This window comes from Cornus florida, unplaced genomic scaffold (genome assembly GCF_030987335.1).
Source record: "Cornus florida cultivar Cherokee Brave unplaced genomic scaffold, ASM3098733v1 CherokeeBrave_3.0.0_Hap2_Chr05, whole genome shotgun sequence".
NCBI lineage: Eukaryota > Viridiplantae > Streptophyta > Magnoliopsida > Cornales > Cornaceae > Cornus > Cornus florida.
Genome location: NW_026775575.1, coordinates 55,954,207 through 55,975,795, shown reverse-complemented (window position 1 = coordinate 55,975,795; position 21,589 = coordinate 55,954,207). Strand labels below are relative to the sequence as shown.

The window sequence follows — 21,589 nt, the reverse complement described above, 5'->3', positions numbered from 1 at the left end:
GGCCGACGATTTAACTAAAGATTGAGTTAAGAAAGAGCTCGCAAAGGGTCCTTTAGCACTTCAATTCAATTTTCAATTTTAGCTTTGTAAATTTTTAGATTTCAGCTTTTTCCTTACTTTTGCTTAGCTCCTGGCTTGAAATGCTCCTTTGCCCACCTTCTACCTCAATGCACCTAGTCAAACAAGAACCAACACAATAAGTAACCAAAATGAAAATAAAGTAAAAATACGATAAAAAAAGTATTAATTCTTAATTGATTCCACAAATACGACGTTGCCTTCAATTAATCCCCGCCAACGGCGCCAAAAACTTGGTGTGGCTTGTCGCGAAGCTTGTACAAAAGATAGTGGTGTTAGCCTATGGGCAAGTTTTACATTTATAAATTGCCACTACTACCTTTCACTAAAAATATAGTTAGGGCGAGTAGGGATCATCCCAAGGGATTGGTGGGTCGTATTAGGTTATGGAATCGAAATTAGGGTTAGTAGGTCAAGTGATCAAAAGATTGGTCGGTGGTTGAATTACACTAAGATGCAATTTAAACTAAAGTAAACAGTTAAATGCAATAGGGAAAAAATAAGAGAGAGAGATATTGGGGTTTAGAGACTACCACTAGGCATAGCTTTTCTACACTTCTTAATGAATGATTAAGGAGGGGGAAAACATGTATTGCAACATAGTGTGTGTGTGTGGTTGTTTCAATAAACATGGATGACAAATTTAGCATATATTGTCTAAGCAATATGGTGGATAGCACAATATATCAGACTAAGCCATTAATCATTTCTTTAAGCTTACAATCCAAACACATCACAAGGTTAGAGATATATGCTACTTGCTTTCATAAGTATGGAACATCAAATAACAAGCATGGATTGTCTTCCCATTTAACATCTAAATTACAACTACACTACAATTAAGTTAATGACATGAAATTAAACTAATTAAACTAAGGGAGAGGCATAATCTATCAAGAAATGAGTATGAACCATCAAATAAACCACAAGAGCATTCCATTAAGCACTATGTCTTGACAATCTCTAGATCTATAGCATTAGTACACATAGACATGCATCAATAACACAAGAAATAGAGTCAAACACATGAATTTCTATTCTAGCATACATAGACATATGGATAGAATGAAATGGTCAATTGGAAGCATTAAACCACACAAATCATTGAATAAAGAAGATCTATGTATATAAATATGTCAAAACATCTATCACAATACAAATCCCCTCAAAAATACATAAATCAAGATGTAGAAAGCATGCTTAGGGCTAACTCTAGCCCCAAGAGGATGTCTAGCTACTCATGAATGGTGTCCTCCAACCCTCAAGGGCTAACTCCATGGTAGAGATTGCTCCTCTTCTTGGTTGATGGAAGAACTCCAAGCTTGTGTCTCTAGTCTCCTCCTTTTTTTTCTTCCTCACTAAGAATATGGAAATTGTGTCTCTAGTGTACGTATCTAGTATATCTCAAGAATGGCTCATATTCCTTATATAGGTAGGTTAAATGTCACCCCCAATGAGCTGGGCTCGTACACCAATATTCCTTCCAATAATTGGATATGAGACAACTTTTAATGAGTTGGAAATTAGATTTTCTCGGGCTTGAGGAAGTTCGATCGATCAAACTTGTGGTGAGATCGATCGAACATGGCTGAGATCTATCGAATTTAAGCTGGATCGATCCTCTATGGCAGCGCCTTTTTGGATAAAGACAAATCTGAGATATTTTGAAGATATTTTTGGAAAAGAGACAAGTGTGGCAGGTAGGGTGGTATAACTGGATAAGATGGAATCTTTTCGATTGATCGGAAAAAAGTTAGATCGATCGAACTTTGTGGGATCTTTGGATAAGGACAAAAGAGCTTGGATCCATCTTGAAATGCTGAGATCGATGAACTTTCGATCAATCGAATATTTTCTGAGATTGATCGAACTTGCTGAATTTCCACCACTTGTTTCCTTTTGCTCCCACTTTGCTCCTTTCTTTGATTCATCTCAAGATTGCTTCAATTATGCTCTTATTTAGCTGAGTTAGCTTATTTTGGGGATAAGTACCTAAAAATTAAAATAATACAAAATCAATCTAAAGCGGGAAAATAAGATAGATAAAGGTTTTATAATACCTAAGCTTAGGGAGGTTTAAATGCGCACTTTTCAGCGCTCATCAATGTGTATAACATAGCTTTGGTGCAAAACTTGTTTAAATGATGATTATGGCATGATTTTGTTGGTATGAATTACATAGGAAGCATGCTTGTAATTAGAGTATTAAGAATGCAGTACTTGTGTGTAAAATTATAAGGAATGTTGATGTCATTGCTATTGCATATTAGAAAATTGAGGTTAATTGATGCAATTGCATTAATGTGTATGGCATAGTGGGGGAATTGAAAAAGAAAGATATTTGGGCCATTTTAGAATGGTGAGGAAATTGAAAGAGATTGACAAGTTAGCCATCTTAGGATGGGCGGGAAAGAGAAATTTAGAAATGGATCAGGCAGCGCGAGCCTGGTGCTAACTTGACCTAGAGGAGGCAAGGTTCGGTGTAAGACGTAAAAAAGTTGATACTAGGCCTTGAATGGCCAAGAGGCTAGGGATAACGTCAATCCCGGCTCGGTAAAGTCATTTAGTGTAAGTGGGATATGGGGTTAGTTTGAGACCAAGTATGAGGATGGGTATGCATTGCATTGCATATGCTTTCATGGTGTGCAAAGTCGTAATTGTGCCTTTAGTTAGATTGGAATGTGGTTTAAATTTCATAAAATCCCTAATGTATGATCCCGGTCTCTTTTTTCCCCAATGTGCATATGATGTATGGTTCAAGGGAGTTCAAAGTTGGTGCCTTAGATATCTTTTACTGAGCTTCCGTGCTCACTCTTTTCTTTAACATTTTTCAGATCATGGCAAGGATGTGGTTGATGACGGACCTTCCCAAGGATGAATGACATAGATATAACTTCTTCTTCTACTTTTTTTTTTTTTTTTTTTTTTTTTTTTTTTTTTTGTAATCAATGCTTAGTTCTGGCTATTCTTTTGCAAAGCATTGTATTTGACGCATTAAGGGCCTACGCATGTAACCTTATTCTTTTGGGATCATTTGATGAAATATGAACCATGTAATAGCGATTCAAGTAAGCATTAGCCATGTTAACATCATTTAAGGATTTGGATACAAAATAAATTATATAATGTTAGATTGATATTAAAAGTTGATGAATGGTTATTCTATGCATGTTCCAGGGGCAAGTTTGCATCGTATTTAAGTCCATGAATGAACCAACAAAGTCGCCAATGGCCTGAACACTAAAAAAGAACTTGAAAGCAGCCTTAGTAGAGAACTAGTCGACGGGGCAAATTTGCATGAACCGGTCGACGTGTACCTTGCACACATCGACCGATTCCTGTTGCCCCTCCATTTTTGTTTTCTCTTCTATTTTACATAGTCCAGTCCAATTAGTGATACTAAGGTGTATCATTAGGACTAGTAAGACGCATGAATTGTATTTTAACATAAAAAATGACTATATTTCCCTTAGACGACCTTGGGTTCGATTAAGAACCAGGATAATGATTTGAACCCTCGAGTTCTGGATATTACAAACTTGGTATCAGAGCATAGTTTGAATACCTTTCAGACGATGGGTAGTGGCCTACCTAGACAGGGTAGAGAGTTAACTTGCATTGACTACATGTTTCATGTTTAAGTGCTTACGGTTTTGAGAAACATGTTTACTTGCTAAGTGCGTATGTGTTTAAATGCTGATATATGTTAAATGCATGGTCATGTAAATGAAAGTTGCATGAAATTTAGAAGCACTTATGTAGAATATTTATGTGTGAACGGATTACTTGATTCATGAATTAATTAGTTGTTTAAAGCGTGATCTTTGAGTTACATGTTTATATGTTAAGTTGTTTGTAAATGACAAAAGCATTTTATACGTGATATGATGCCAAGTATGTTGTGCATGGTAATGTGACGGATAGTCGAGCATGGGTTGTGTAAACGTGTATTATATGGAAGGATGATGAAGATGAACGGGATGTTTAATTTCACATAATGATTTAATGGACACATTATTTAAATTGATGTGATAGGACATGGTTGTGTTAGGGTATATGTTCCGGTTATTATATATATAAATGTATGCATGTGTAAGAGTATGCGGATGGGTATGTGATAGTTATTAGTATGGTTGAGTACTTATTGACGGTGTAGTTCACTTTGAGGGTCATGACCTAAGTAGACGAGGAGTTCGGTTGCTCCAAAGTTTGTTTGGGTATTAGTTCTTATTGAACGAATGACATGGGTTTCTAGCTCATGGATTGAGCTATTGATGTGTGGTGTTTGGGGCACGACTTTAGAATGGGTTCGTGTTTCATGACACGGTGTTCATGTTATGTATGAGTTTCATGCATCGGTATGTGGGGTCTTATGACCGTGGAGGTCGGGTTTATAATATGGGACTTTCGTAAAGGACGTGTGATTTTAAAGATTCAGTATCTAGGTTTTAGATCACGATTTGGGGTGAAGGTTCTCTTTGAACCGATTTGTGGTAGGTGTGATAGAGGTTAGTGGAGTCACGAGTACGATTTTAGGGTCGTGGAGATAGATATCGGTTGTACTCATGCATTGTATACAGATTTTGAATGTATATTTCGTGTGCCTCTGCGGGGTTTGATGAAGAGTATTGGTTATTGCTGTTAAGGGATACTTGTTTGGTACTAGTAAGTGTAGATTGATGTAAGTATCGTAAAGAGTCATTCCTGATGGGTGACTGACTGATTGTTGGGATTCATTTGATGGTCTTGCAAGGAGTCCGTTTTAGGGGCTAACTGGTTAAGAGGTGATTTCTATTTTGGAAAACCTAAAGGGATGCGTTAAGGATGTTTTGACTCTCGGTAAGTTATTTGATTAGCTCAGTTGATGAATGGGTTGGTAGGTCGGCGCGGTTGTCGATAGAGTCATGAGGTTGCACATAACAGTCAATTTTAGTAGGATGGTACGGAGTTGCACAATGCAAATAATATGTGGTTATTGAAGCGTTTGGTTGTTTACGGATGAGGTAGTGGATGGTAAGTACTGTGTTACTTGGTGGATCGTATTTTAGAAATCATATGGCTATGAACTGGAGTGGTACTTCAGATGTGCTTAGGGTGTTAGAAGGTAGTACTCATTGTTTGAGGATCCAAAATGATAAACTATTATATAGAATGATTTGGGACGAGGGTGACATTGTATATTTAGGAAGTAGCCTTATTTGACTTTCTATCGGGGCCAAAGATGTTCTAAGAAACGGCAAAGGGGAGAGATAATGGTATGTTGAAGCTAGGGCATGAAGTTTTTTGACTGGTACTTAGGTTACTGTGAAAAGGGCAAATTGAGTGACCGATTAGATGTCCGAAACTGATTATTGTTTCGTGGTTGACCTTGGGAGACTGTGGTGTGTTGATCATTATGATTACGGTACTCATTTTCTCTTTTGGGATTCGTCGATATGGCGTTGCTGTATAAAGATTCTTATCCTCATGGCGGATTAGTGGTTGTTGTAGGGGGTGTCGAGAGTAATATATAAGTACTCTCGCACTGTGTTTGTATCATCTTAGGGATACTAAAGGAGAAGTTAACTAGTCGTTGGTTATTGTTTCGATGGGATGAGAAGTTTGAGTTGTCATTCGGGAAGACTGGAGATAGAGGTGTTATGGTGTGATGTTTTGATACGAATGAGTAAGGTGGTTTAGGGTACAATTTAAATGTCTGGCTAAAAGCAATGGCTGCTTGCTTACCATGGTTGAGTGTATGATGGGGTTATGCATCGGTCGGTGTAATACCCCTATTTTTTAAGGGATTTAATTGTATTTTTTTATTGCATTTATTTGATTATGTGGCTAATTGTTTATGTATTGTTTGATTTAAATTATTTAAATGAGTATGTGTTTTAATTGTTTGTTTTAATTAATTTAATTGTGTGAAATTATTTATTATTTTGTGTAATTATTTGTAATTAATTGATAGGTTTAGATGTTGTATTTTATTTTTATTTATTTTATTTTATTTAAAATGATGAATTTTGATAGTAGTAATGGACCAACCAAATGGGTCACATGGATTACTTGGATAGGAAGCCTAAATGGGTATGGATATGACCCATGGGCATTAGTGTGTGTGTGTGTGTGTGTATATATATATATATATATATATATATATTAGTAAGGATATTATTAGTATTATTATTATCAATTATCAATATATCATTAATAATATCTGACTATCTGACTATCCGTATATCATTAATAATATTGATAATTGATAATAATAATACTAATAATATCCTTACTAATATATATATATATATATATATATATATATATATATTAAATGTTTATATATATATATTTATGTGTATACGTGTATAGTTAGTAATATAATTACTATAATTATTATATTTTTTCTTTTTTTTCTTCTTTAAGACAGAATTAGAATTGGGGAAGGAATATGATTATGATTAGTTATATTAGTATATATATGTATGTATTAGGTCTACCAAAGGGTTACAAACCCTTGTTCACGCAGAGTAATACAGAGAAAGTTTTAGAGAGAGAGAGAGAAGCGTGCAGATAGGGAAAAAGTGAGATTTGGCCAAAAAGGTTAGGTTGAACCAAGGAGAAGGAAGGAGAAGTTGTGCGTGGGGTTAAGACCAGACCTATAGATGCAGACAACGGCAAACAGAGGCTACCGGCGTTGAGGTTTTGGCTAGAGAAAAAGGAGTTTCAAGGTTTTCAATCCGAAACCTTAAGGCAAGTCTCTTTTATATCTCTTCCCCCTTGAATTTGTAGTCTCTACATCTAAATGCTAAATTTTAGGGACTAAAATAGAGAATGAAACAGATTAATTATTTAAGGTTATATGAATTGGGTAAACTGTTTTACATGGTTTCATATATATATATATATATATATATATATATATACGTATACTTGTTTGATTTATCAAATTAATGCATGATTCTTTGTTTTAATTGTTGGGGCTTATGTATTTTTGTCGTAATTATTATTGGTGATGATATGAGACTTAGATACAACGATTTAGAACCTGAACGGAGGAGTTGGAAGTCTGAAACAGAAGTCGCGAAGTAGCAGACAGCATGTTTCGGTCAACCGATGGAGTGTATCGGTTGACTGACGTGGGTGTTTCGGCCGACCGAATGAGGGTATCAGTTGAGCGAAACTTCCTATTAAGGTAACATATTTTTGTTGTTTGAATTTAATGGTTTTTGATTTATTTTAACACTAGCTGTAAATGGTATTTGCTTTTGGTTAAGCGGTTATTGGCTATTTGAATAACGTTGCATTGTTATGTATTGGTAAAATTATATCATACATTATAACCAATAGGATAATGATGCATTGGTTAGATGTTGGTCGATTAGTCCGAAATATTTATATAACATGTAACGTATTATTTAAATAATTAATATAACCACTTTTGGACACTAGGTTAGTGGTTGGTCGATTTTACTACTTTAGTGGAGAATGGATATAATGTTTAAATTGGTACGTGATATTTATTTAAATACACGTAATTATATTAATAAATGATTAATTTAATTATTAAGTTGCAAATCATTTTGGAATAATGTTATATCTATTTAATTAATTTCATATTATTAATCATGATTTAATTATATGAATTGATATCCTTGTGATCTATAAACATGATCTATGGCTGTGGTATTTATTACATCTCTGATTTATATATTACGGATGAGATTAATGGTTGTGCGTGATGTGATTATTGAGATAGTTAATAAGTTACGCTTTTTGATATTATGCGTCATTGTTGGATATGGCTTTGATATTGGATGAGTAGAGAGATTAACTAATAAGTCAAGACACGCTACATTGTGCTATTGTTAGATATGGTATTTATTTATTGATATTTTATATATATATATATATATATATATATATATATATATATATATATATGGGAGTCATGATACGAGCTTGAGGTCTCGGGATTTATAGTTAGGTACGAGGTGTATATTGTCGGATCTAGATGGGTAGCTGGAGTAGGAGATGTGTGTGTCCTTGAAGATGATGGTATTCATGACCAGTTTGTGTGCGCCTTACATAACGCCTACTACACGGTTGAGGCTGCCCTATTTTTAGTGAGAGTCCTAGTATGTATTTATGTATATATCGACTATATAGATATAACATGAGTTTGGTTAAGGATGTATTAATTATCAGTTCTCTGATTGGGTTGTAGTGGAAAGGGCTTACTCATGAGTCTAACCCACAATTTATTTTTCAGGTCTAGGTCACTTCCAGACTTAGAAGTTGTTCGTGCCGATTAGAGACATTCTTATTCGTGCTGATCAGAGACATTCCTATTCATTCTTCCGGATTTGACAACGTAGGATATTATCTGGCTTATTTCGTGTTTAGACTAGAATATTATTATTTCAGTTTATGAGACTAGTTCATTTAGGGGTCCATGTTATTTGGATTTCTGAGTTGTACGCTGGAGATTTATTATTATGATGGGATTTTATTGGAGATTATGGTATCAGAGGATTTATCATTTAATTATTATTATAGTTTTTTCCTTTCAGCGATATTTATTTATTTATTTTATTATTATTATTCCTCTTGTATTCTATAATTGTTTATTATTAATTGTTTGATATCACTTGGTCTCGTGTGCGGACCTGATCAATCCGTGTTCCGGAATCGAGGGATATCACAGTCAGGACGGTCGTGATTAGTTTCACCTCTTGGGGTTAGTAAGGACCGTGTTTCCATCTAGGCGGGCCATTTTTCTGATGAGTCAGTGGGTTGCTCTAACTGAGGTTATGATTATCAGTGTATAGTGTTGGAGGTTGTGTCACTTGGGAAAGTAGAGATGGAATGGAGGTCGAAGCCTCGTTTTACGGCACAGAGGTTCCATTTGGGAAGGATTATTTTTAGATTGATCAGGACATGTTGTCCGACAGGTAGGGATCATTCCTGGTGTTAGTAGGTTGCGAGCATTGGCGCTCTTGTATTGTAGTCCTGTTGTGGGCTGTGTTTTGCACTTAGTGTGTAGGAGTTGCGTGTTAGATTCGTTTTGTTTAGCATCGACTATACGAGGTTTCGGTGTTGGGTTCCCTTATGGTTTCCCAATGGCATGGGTAGTGCGAGATGGTTGATTTGTGGCGAGATTATGTAGATATGAGTACGGGTTCCATGTGATTAGAAGTTTCATGCATGTTGTATTGAGTGGTTCATATCCTTGTGTTTAAGAAGTTCAATTTTATTTCGGGTGAGATTGGGTGTTCACGGTTGGACGTTTGATGAGTACTATGTGGCAGGGTGCTAGGTATACTCAAGTGCAGATTGTCAGTTTCTTATGAGGACAAAGTTGTTACCCTTCCTGTTTATTCTAGTCCTGACCAAAACATTGGCAAAAGACACTTGTGCATCCAGTTTGCACCTATAGCCAAAACTCATGAAGATCTGATGGTCAGATGAGCAAGCGAAATTCACCATTATGATCTTTTTATTTTTTATTTTTTAGGGAATACATATGTGAAAGAGATTTGATTGTGGATCTCTATTGGTGACGCAATTGAAAAATAGATCTTTAGCGTTGGTTTTAAGTAATTAAGGAGTTCAAACACAACACACTCTTATGAAATTAGAGTTTTGAGTAACCGATCAACCAATCCCGTCTTTCAAACGATCATATCATCATTTTGCCCTTTCACATTTTCCTGTCAATTGGTAAGAAATTTTACCTGAGAAAATTCAATTGTTGAATTGAAGATCCAGCTTCACCATGATGTTTGGAATATCCCAAAACCTTTTAAACACCTAGAGTCGCATTGCACTCACAATTAGAATGTTCAAAAACATCCGGATTGATGATGCGCCCTGTTGGTTTTTGTATGCCTTGACATAGCGAATTCTATTTAGATTATAAAGTTTTATGTTCCTAGCTTATCTGAAATTATATTTACTCTGTATACAACTGACGAATGCAATATATTATGTTTCAATTCATTAAGGAATTGATGTTATTCACTTGATTCCACTTGATAGTTATGTACATGTGAGGCGTCCAATACAAGTATATAAATAGCAATCATAAATAATTATTGTTGATAATTAAGAATGAACTCTTATATTAACTAATATATGAATCGAATTCATTATAAATTAAGAAAATATTACAAAAGTCTTCGTATGCAATTACTCTATCACTGTCTAGTCTCAAGTATTTGATTTGTTGCCGCTATGGCCAACTTTGTGAGATGTTATCTGAAATTCTTTGCCTGTCAGTGGAATGAAGACCATGACAAGAAGCTTACTTCCTTCCAATACAAAGTTAAATGAACTTTTAACTGTAGTCTCAATTATTGAACTTTTCCAATACCATCACATATGTGTCGTCACCTATCCATGATACTAAATATTGATCTTTAACTTTTCCAATACCTTCACATATGTGTCGTCACCTATCCTTGCGTCTTGATTTTGTGCAATTTTTTTTTATTACTTTTCGCCTTAATTAATGAAGTTTCAGTTCTTGCTTTAGAAGCCTCACTTGGAAAAATAATAGCATCATTCATTTAGCTCATTCTAGATTCCTTTCTTGCACAACGATCGGTGGTGGGTGTGGAGTTATGACGATGATGATTGCTGCCTTAGGAGTTGGATATGGACGCATGCATGAAGGAACTCATCCTCCAACTCACGCTTTTCATCTATATAATAGGCAGCAGCTCTTTTTATTTTTATTTTTTTTGTCAAAAAAGAAAGAAAGAATATAGTATAAATAAAAATATTAAAATAGTTGACTAACTAAAAGAATGAATTTATTAGTTTTTTTTTGCTACAAATATCTTTGTCAACATTTTTCATCTGTATTTGCATCCCAACCAAACCTAGTCGATTCTGGTGTCAATTGTCATATGCACAGTTGTGTGTCTGTGTGTGTTAGTAGTTGTGTGTCTCTGTGTGTTAGTTTTAAGTTCTAATTTAAATATCGGAAAAAAGAAAAAGAAAGAGGAGGATAAAAACTAATTTCTGGGGTCTAATCATATATTCTTTAAGCCAACTGGGTCAATACGTTAATCCCAACCAATCTTTGTTGTAGTCTTTTGGTTTTGGGTGGGTGCCTTTGAGCCTTGTTTGGGCCAAGTCTGTTTTGAATTTGTACTATCCTAATGTTAAACGGACTAGGCCCATGAGTTAAAAATATTGTGGAGCTAAAACACTTGCAATAATATTCAGAAAATAAAATTATGTTTGGTACGTATTTTGTTTTAGGTTTTTTGTTTTAACCCAAAACAAAATAACTATTTTGCTATACTAATTGGAGGTATGTTTGTGAATGTCTATTTATTGCACAAATTTTGAAAATAAAAACATAAAAAACATATTTTGTAAAAAAAATGTTGCATGTTTAATATAATGGCTAGTTTAAAAAGATAATTTAAAAAATTTTGAATTTTTTTCTTTGGGTATCTTTCAGTACCAGAACATGTAAAAATATTATTCATGAAACGTTTTGATACTATATAAAACAAAATTATTTTTACTGAACACATTTTTTTCATCATTTATTGTTACGGACAAAAACAAAAACACTAAAATCAAAACACGTATCAAACCGGAAGTTGGTAGCCTTCAGTGTTCTGTTAAATAAGCAATTGAAAATCTTTGTTTTGCTAACGATGTGGACTACTACCATACAATATATATAGAGAATTATAATTTCTGGGCTGAATTCAGCCCACCATTTATGAGATGTCAGGTGGTGGAGCCGTGGAGCCTACCAACCCACTAGATAAATGGGATCCTACCACAGATCGCAATATTGGCTGATATGCTATTCGTTTTTAAATGTGTGATATTTTTACATACCTTCATGAATCATTTGGTTTATATAAATATTCGCTCGTATTCATTACACTGCAATCAATATCGTGACCGCGATCGATGAATCCGACAATTGTCCATAAATCACTACTCATATATATTTACACACACACACATAAATTAACTTCACAAAGTTGAAGCTTCAAAGCTTCAGCATGGAGAAAAAAAATTCAAGTCAAACCAGCTGCAAGTTCTACATTTTTCTGGTATGGCAATTGACTCCCTATCGGCCCTCTATTTGTTCAACGAATTGCATAAGCCAAAAATCTGACATTTAGTTTTTGGTCCAAGACTCTTGTGAGCAGATTTATCTTGGGAAGCTCTTGGAGTTTACCATCTACTTTGACTCACCCCATTCAAATATTAGCTGCTCTGCCAATTGTGGTCTCCATTTTCCTCTAGGCATGTTCCTTAGCACCACCTTGTGTGGTTTAAACTTTAAACTACAGAATAATAATAAAATAAGGATAGACCTTTGTAACTGTAATTGATTGATATTGTAACAGGAGCTAAAAAAATATTTTTAACAACCAATTTTGAAGAACAAGAAATTTATATCCTTTTTTATTTTCTTCTTTCTGAATAAGTATACACCAACTAAAACAAACACTGGAACAAGAAATGGAGACAACAATATCTAGGCTTGAAATTGGAAAATCAATAGCTTCACTTCAATCTCACAAGCTCACAGCTTCTTCACCAGGAGATTTACTCCATATTTGGGCTCTATAACCATATGAAGGGCCGGTGTATGGACGTACTTGGGTGAGAGGGAGAAGGAGAAGTTGGACAGAATGAGAGCAATCAGTGTCTTGAGTTCAACCATGGCCAGATACTGTCCAAGACACACCCGGGGTCCGACCCCAAATGGCATGTACAAGTGGGGGAGCTTGCATGCACCAGTGATGCCATTCACAAACCTGTCTGGATTGAACTTACAGGCATCAGTACCCCAAATTTTAGGGTCAGTGTGCAATGTCACCACTAGGGTCCAGAGGTTGAAACCCTGTGGGATTTGTATGTTTCCGAATTTCACGTCCTTCAAGGCCTCTCTTGAGACCACAGATACAGGAGGATAAAGGCGCAAGGATTCATTAATCACCATTGTTAGCTGCAAATCAAAATTTCAGTTAGTATAATATCTAGGAGAGCTACCTTATTTTGATGCCTTGAGTAATGCTAGCTAGTAATATATACCTGTTTCATCTTTCGAATCATATCAGCATTCGGGATTTTCCCTCCGCAAACTTCAACAACCTCAGCGCGAACACGGGCTTGCCATTCTTGATTTGCAGCCAAAAGCATAAGGCACCATGTTGCTGAAACTGCTGTGGTCTCATACCCAGCCAAGTATATGTTCTTGCAGTTGTCAACAATGAATCGATCAATTTCATCTTGGCTCAGGTCACTATTCTCAGCACCTTCAAGAACCATTTGCAATAGGTCCTTCTCATATCCAATTTTCTTCCTCTCTTTCACTACGTCGAGGATCAATGTGCGGACCTCCTTTTCCAATGCCCATGCTTCCCTATTGCTCTTGGTAGGAAGATGCCTGAAAAATACCATTCAATTATTTATTTTCCTTTTTTATTGCTAGTAAAGTTCTAGAATATATCCAACTTCTAAATATTATTTTGTAAATGTTGACTATTTTAAAAATCAAAATTTGAGTATAAGTTTTTAGCATTGTATCAAACAGTTTAGATTTTAGTCACGAGGATACGTATCAAACTTAGATTTTAGTCACGAGGATACGTATACAGCGTACCTAGTGCCAGGGATCCCCATAGACAGAAATTTCTTGGATGAAGCTTCTTGAAGAGCTCTAAGCTTCTTAAAAATCTCTCCACCCTTGGAAAAGTTGCTCCCAAAACAAGCTCTCGATATTACATCTCCTGAGAAGCTTCTCATGTCCTGGTCGATTTTTATGTCCGCGACTCCACCTTCAGTTTCAATTCTACTATTCCATGAGTTTAATAGTGCGATTGTGGACTCTGTTATAAGATTCATCATTCCCTGCAAGAAATTTTTAGTTTAAATGCCATCATTTTATAACAAAAGAAAGCTATAATCAACCTAATTAATGTGATGTATACTGTGGTATATCATACCTTAACCTTCTCCATGTACAGTTCAGGAGCAAGGATTTTTCTCTGATGAGCCCAAACAGCTCCATTAGAAGTTAGTATTCCCTGGCCAAGCAAAGCACCATGCTCTTTGTGTTGATATGAAGGCTTCCCCAAGTCCAAGGATGTGCATGTGGTTATCTCTCTCACTGTATCAGGTTCATTCACATGTAGGATTTGTGTACCACCAAGTGAAAACATAAACACTTGACCTGTACAAACATAGATCGATTGGAACATATCTAGTTAACAATCTGTATGGTCATATGATATCTAGTCTAACGGTATAACCTCCTATTTTCCAAGAGGAAGGGAAGGAGGATTTGATTCCAAGCGTGAACAAAAGTGAATAATTATTTTGCCATACAATAATAAATAAATAATAAAATAAATAAAATAATAGGCTACTTTACCGTCTTCCAAAGTAAAAAGTTGATGGTTCAACTCTCCACATAAATAAATAAAGCTAGCAAACTCTAGGGATCATATTAATTTGCTAATAATTATTTGTTCAATGAGCATGAATTTAGGTTACTTTACTACAATTATTTTTTGGATTGGTCACTGAATTCAATTTTTTATTTTATTATCATTAATTTTTTTTCCTCCCATCTTTATAACTGAAGGTTTCATGACTATTTCTTTGAGATGATGCATGCAACTTGAAAAACTCAAAACATAGCAATGCATACCGTATTGGTTCCTCCATTGCTCAAAGAAGGGAAAGATAACTGCGGCACAGTTGTGGTCAACGGGGGGTTCAGCGCTGGCGGCCGGAGCCTTTTGAGGGCCATTTCGGGCCTTCATGACCTCCCTTAAGTTCCCAAGTAGAATGGTTGGCGGCGGCCCATTGATCCCCTGCTTCCTCAGCATTGATCGGAGCCTCCCCGGCTTCGCCACCAGCGAATTGTACAAACGTACAAACAATCCTACTACAGCAACTAAAGCAAGTGACAAGAACATCTTCACCAGGGTATTGACTTCCATGGCCAAAAACTCTTTTCAGTTTACAATGAAGTCTCCACATACACAACACAATTTCTTTTCCATGGGGAGACTTGGCTTTCTCATCTTAATTCCCACCTCCGAGGCCGGCCTTTATATAATTGGCCTTGTATGATATTTAATGTCATTATTTAATTCGGTCACGTCATTCTCGGAATATTATACACACATGAATGTGTGTATATATACACACACAATAGGAAGACAATAAGCTACATGTTCTAGAGGCTCTCCGTTGGTTGGCCTAGAGAGATGCATTATTGATCTGGCCATGCGACGGAGTCTAATTATTTAAAATTGTGATTATTATTATTAGTATTATTATTATTATTGTACTATTAGTGAATAAATTATCAAACTAGGTGCAGCGATGTTATTTATTTTATATAAGTTCAATACAGGAATGTTAAATTAGTAATATTATAAAATGAACATTGCATTTTTAAATGAGACACTTATTTTGAAATTATTAAAAATACAAAAATACGGCACTTGTTTTAGTACTCAACTAAAACAAGTATTTGAATCAAATGAGACATTTATTTTGAAACAACAAAATACAAAAATATGACACTTGTTTTAGTACCCAGCTAAAACAAGTACTCGAAACTCCGTTATAGGCACGCACTATATATATATATATATATATATATATATATATATATTGGAAGACAATATGACCAAGCTATGCGTTCTAGATGTTCTTTGTTGTTTGGCCTAGAGAGGTGCATTATTGATCGGGGGATGCGACTTTCTGTAAGCAGTGCTTACGTAGTCCCAGCTATTTTGACAGAATTTTCCTCCACTCAAGACAATATTGATTGTAGACTTTTAGTGATTAGGACAATTCTTAGTAGGTAGAAGGGTAGTTGTGTCCTATCGAATTTGAATACAAAGTGAAATAAGTATAAATGAGTTAATATGTAACATTATTCAAAAATTTAAATTTATAGGTAAAAAGGTAAACGTCTGTCCATTACAGTTGGTGTCAGAGTCAAACCCAAACCTTAATCCAGTGTCACGCCAAGCGCCCGATCCAAAAGATGTTTGAGTGAGTTATCCAGATAGGTAGGGTGGCTCGACTATCAAGGGCGGAGCTAGCATACGCCCAAGGGGGCGCATGCCCCCACTGCGCCCATGCTAGCCCATTAGTTTTAATTACAAATTGGCCTATGATTTGTAATAGTTTTCAAAATGCCCCCCTAAAACAATTTTTTTTTCTAAAAAACGGCCATTAATTTTTATAACACATAGGCCAATAATTTATTAAAAAGTGAAAATTACCCCCTAAAAAAATTATTTACCCTTGGGCCAATAAATTTTTATTGCAAATAGGCCTATAATTTATAAAATTTTACAAAAAATGCCCACTAAAATAATTTTTTTTTTAAAAATATCTTCAATTTTTCCTTTCTTTCATTCTTACTCCTCCTCCTTCTTCTTCTTTTTCTTCTTCTCTTTAAAAAAAAGTTGCATTCCTTTATTCAAACTATATATTTTTTTTCTATTCAAAGTTTGGTAATTACATTTGTTGCTAAAAGGACTCTTAAGATCGGTATTTTATGTTTCTTTTTTTTTTTAAAAAATAATTGTTTTTCCAAAAATTAAATGCTATTATTCCACCATTATTACAGTTCTATTTTTTGGCTTATTGTCTTGCAGCACTATTCACTTGAAAAACATAATTTATCTTTTTTAATACGGCAGCCCCCCTAAAATGAATTCCTGGCTTTGCCCCTACCAACTACAACGAAGGCATTGCGAGTTCGGGTGGGGGAGAATGTTACAAGGGATACTTATCCCACATCAGATTCAGATAGGAAGTGAAAGATGTATAAATATGTGGGTATGTAAATTACCCAACAATTTAAGCTTTTAGGTAAATGGACAAACCCCTATCCATTACAACAATTTAGTACACTATGGACGTTAGATTGGTATCGTTTTTTTTCTTTCTGGTGAGTTGGGTTTGGAATATCTTTCAAAAAAAAAAAAAAAAATTGAATTGGGTCCGGAATGAGATTAATATATACCTACCAAGGAATAATTTTAATTTAAATGTGTAATTGTGTATATATAGTCATTAAACTCTATTGTTGATATTTTCTAAAAAAAAAAAATGTATAGAATTGAAAAAGAAGAAGTTTGAGTACGTAGGATACAATAACTGATTTATATATCCTAGACACTGGTTATTCTGATGGAACTCTATAATGTTACAAGTTTGAATACAATTTAATAGTTAAAGACAATTATTAAAGTAATTTAGCTTGGTAAAAATAATTAATTATAATAAAATATTACTGTATAAAAGACAAGAAAAAAATGTATAGAAACTCTAGGTACATGTAATACCAGGATAATCTTTATTAAAATCCCTTATATAGAATTATCAAAATAATAATAATAATAATAATAGAACAAAATTAATTTGCAATTTGTTTGAATAAATAAATTTTTTCTCTTGTAGATTCATTAATAATAAATAATAATATTATTATTACAATTTGTCATTTAAATAAATTTAACCATATCACATAAATATATTTTATTCTTACGTAGCTTCAGTTACAACTAATTAACATACATTTTATTCTTTATTGTAAAGGCATTAACACACCTAAGCCTTACATCAAACTCCAATTAAGCACATTGTGTTATACTGTTATATATCTAATCATGTGGGGACCATATGAATTGGGATGTGAATGTGTGTGTATTATGTAAGTAGTAATTATTATGTAAGTAGTAAATTGAGATGTGAATGTGTATGCATTATGTAAGTGGTAAATGTATTTGTTAATGGTGCATTAAGAATGTTGACTAATACAAAGTTTGGTTATAAATAGGAATTGTTTATTGTTATATGGATGTATTTGGATTTAAGAGAAAAGAATAATATCTCTCTACCCTCTCTACATTCTTCTCTCTATATTGTAGAAATAATTTTATATTTTATATTTTCTATTAGATTCACAATACTTATCAGCACGAGTCTTTAACCAATTGAGACTTGAACAAGAAGCTCACACTCCTTCTCTCTATCTCAACTCTCCTTCTCTCTATCTCAACTCATATATCTTACTTGTGATATTAATTTTGATACATTATTGGGTTTGTTTGTTTTGTTAAACACAATAAAAATGAAAATTTTATTTTCTGAAAGATAGCCAAGTATATTTCCATTGAGCATATATATATATATATATGTATCACTAACAGTGATCAAGTAGTTTTCATTTATAGATAATCTTTATCTTGGATTTTGTTTATATAAAGAATTCTATTATAAAGAGAAATTTATTACGGAGTATATTTTAATTTCTATTTTCGTATTATTAGATATCCCCAAGTGAATTTCCTTCATCCATTCATACTGAGTTTTTTGAAGTGGGTGGAACATAAACAGAGATTGTTAATAAGAATGTTTACTTTAAGAATCAAACCATGCACTTAAATGTAATTATAAACCACCGAATCACTTGTCATTAGTTATAACCATGGTACTACCCCTGTCTTGGACAATTTTTACAGGCAATCAAATAAAGTACAAATTAATTATATGATCACTATTGGAATTTTATTATACCTAATTTTTTAATTAAATTGTTATACATACCATAGTGATTATGGTACTTCAATTTTATAATAACTTGAAAATTGAATATCTTGCGGTGATAGACCCACTTATTTTATGGGAGGAAAAAAAAAAAAAAAAACACAGAGTATTGTGATCCTTCTAAAAAACTCAGTATGAATGGATGCAACTGTGGTTGTAGGATTATGAAATTATTGACGAATATAATTCGGCCTTATTTATAATCAGCTAGATTGAGATGATGTAGAGAAATAATTACTCATGAATATATGTTGAAAAGAATATCACTTATCACGTCGAGGGCGTAGATTTATGAAATATTTGATGTGGAGAAAATATTACTGAAGGTTATATATTGACAAAGAGATACTCCAATGATCATGCTGGGAATGCGTGGATTTATGTACAGCTAATATCAGGTTCGATTATGGCAGAGTAAAATTATGAGCTTTTATTGTGATATTACCAGTCCCACTAAATCGAAAACGATTTCTAAAATGAAATCTGCTCATTTCACGGTCATAGACATGGTCATGGGTATAGTCATAGTAGAATTAACTATCAACACCGTAGAGGTTATTACTATAATTTCACATTCTACCCTTAAAGGTGGGACCAAAGTAATATTAAAAAAGCAAAGGGAGAGAATTTGCCTTAACCCCTATGGCACGTGTTGCTTGTTATCAATGCGAAATTGATTAGTGTGTCGATGAAAATTTGATTAACATGAAATTACTTATTATCAGTGTAACATCGAAAAGGAAATGAAACGACCCGGGTTTTGATTCAACCCGGTGGGTCAGTGATGAACCGAAGATTGACCCGTTAACGGATCCAGATGCGGAAGTAAGAAACAAAACAATGATCTCCCAAGGCATAACACACCTCTAAGACTCTTTGATAACCTTCTATGAGGTCATGGAACTCAAAGGAATAAAGTGTGGAAGCAAAACAAGGACAAGGGTATCGAAACCCTACCGAAGGAAGGACCAAGGGTAAAATGGTCATTTTACCCTAAGAGGAAGGAATTTAACTTCCAACAAGTCAATGAGATTCAAAAACATTCAAAAACAACCTTTGGCAACTTCACAACAAGTCCCAAGGCCAAAGGAAGAGAAATCTCAAAAGAACCCTATCCCGGTTCGAACTAAAACTGACACCCTCTCACTAAAATGAGGATATCTTAAGTTAGGAAAATAATATAAAACTAAAATTAGTACCATTGGAAAGATGACTTCAACGCAATCAGTTTAGACTCAAGAACAAACCAATTCGGAGTTAAAACGAAGAAGTTACATCAGTTTGAAGTTCAAAGTCCAAAACTGAAAACTCTGGAAGACTTGAACCGGTTCAACATTCTTGAACCGGTTCAACTTTGGAAGTACGCCCAAGCTGAACCAAAATGACACCTTGAACCGGTTCAACTATTCTTGAACTGGTTCAACTTGAACCGAATGCTAAAAATGCAGCAAAAACAATGTTTTAACAGAAAAATGAGTTTGGAGCACGATTTTCGAGGTCAAGATGACATTTTTCAAAAAAATGTCATGAAGAAACTCCCCTTAAAATCACATTTTCTATGTGACGGAGTCAAGAACGGAATTTATTTCCCAAAAAAAATCCCCAAAATGCCCTTGGGCCGAGTTTTTCAACAAAAAGGTGAAATGAGTCCATTGGAGGCTCAAACACACAAACGAAAGGGTTTTTCATGGAAATGATCATTTACGCAAACGTAAATGATGATTTTGAGTATGCGGGAATGGTTCGCGGCTCCCGAAAATGGCCGAGTCAAAATCCGACCCCCCAACCGCCAAAAAGGTGAAAATTAACTTGAAATGAGAAAAGTGAAAACCAAAATCAACGAATGACTTCAAATGACAGTTTGGCCCTTGCCCACACTTCATACATGATTAATGAGATCCTATGAAAGAATCAGAATGGAATTCGCACGCCCGATGCAAAAGTTATGCCATAACAACACATGAATTTTCAATATTTCCATATGAACTTTGAAAGCACAAGTGTATAGAATACGAGATACATGATATTGGCCTCCGGTCTCATCTTATACATGTTGAATACAATGAAAAGGAGTGTACTTATGTACACTTTACATATGTGGAATCAAAGAATACAAGTTTTGTCAAAATACACAAAAGTAAACATGATATGCTAACATGTGCATATTCAATATCATTAAAAATACTCCAAGACTTCTAGTATGTCTAAGAGTGTTGTGTATCCCACAACAAAACTTCTTTACCTGCAAAACACCCAGTAATTTCGGGGTGAATAAACAAGTCTAACAAGTTTATTCGTAGGGGATGAGCATGCATGACTCGATTTCTTGAAGATTTTTAGGACTAACATGATATAGTTCCAAGGGATCATGCCACCTAACGTCTATGTCAAAGTGAGACTCAGGGATCATCTTAAGCTATCATGGAGTATAAACAACAAGAATCATAATGTATATATATATGTGAAACAAATTAAGATTGGAATAATCCAATTAATACAACAAGTTTATAGTTAACATGAATCACATTTCCAATTGTAATTGAACTAGGTTTAGAGTAATCCATACAACATGACAAAAGCATATTTGAATACAAGTTAACAAGAATCACATTATCCATACAATTCAATAACCTAAGAGCAAGTTATACAATGCAACAAAGTATAAACTCTTAAAGCCTTCAACTCAAAATCTAAAGCATGAAATTAACAGAAGTAGGTCATGCCACCTAAAGTCTATGTTCACAATGTATCTATAGGATCACTCCTAAGCTATATTAGAATATCAAAACACAATTTACAATACTTATGCAATTTAACCTACATTGGAACTTCTAATGCAACGCATAAAGCACAATTTCGCAAAGTTAACATCATGTAACTTAAAATGGAAAAACAA

General features: G+C 34.3%; 1 protein-coding gene across 1 annotated transcript; it reads right to left on the bottom strand.

Annotated features, from left to right (window-relative positions):
- Positions 1 to 12,049: 12,049 nt before the first annotated feature.
- LOC132306528 (cytochrome P450 714C2-like) lies at positions 12,050 to 15,156 on the bottom strand. Its single transcript, XM_059803938.1, has 5 exons — positions 14,762 to 15,156; positions 14,055 to 14,281; positions 13,712 to 13,959; positions 13,141 to 13,495; positions 12,050 to 13,054 (listed from the first exon to the last, which is right to left on the bottom strand). The coding sequence occupies exons 1-5, from the start codon at positions 15,054 to 15,056 to the stop codon at positions 12,629 to 12,631; spliced, it is 1,551 nt and encodes a 516-aa protein (XP_059659921.1). The 5' UTR covers positions 15,057 to 15,156; the 3' UTR covers positions 12,050 to 12,628.
- Positions 15,157 to 21,589: the final 6,433 nt, after the last annotated feature.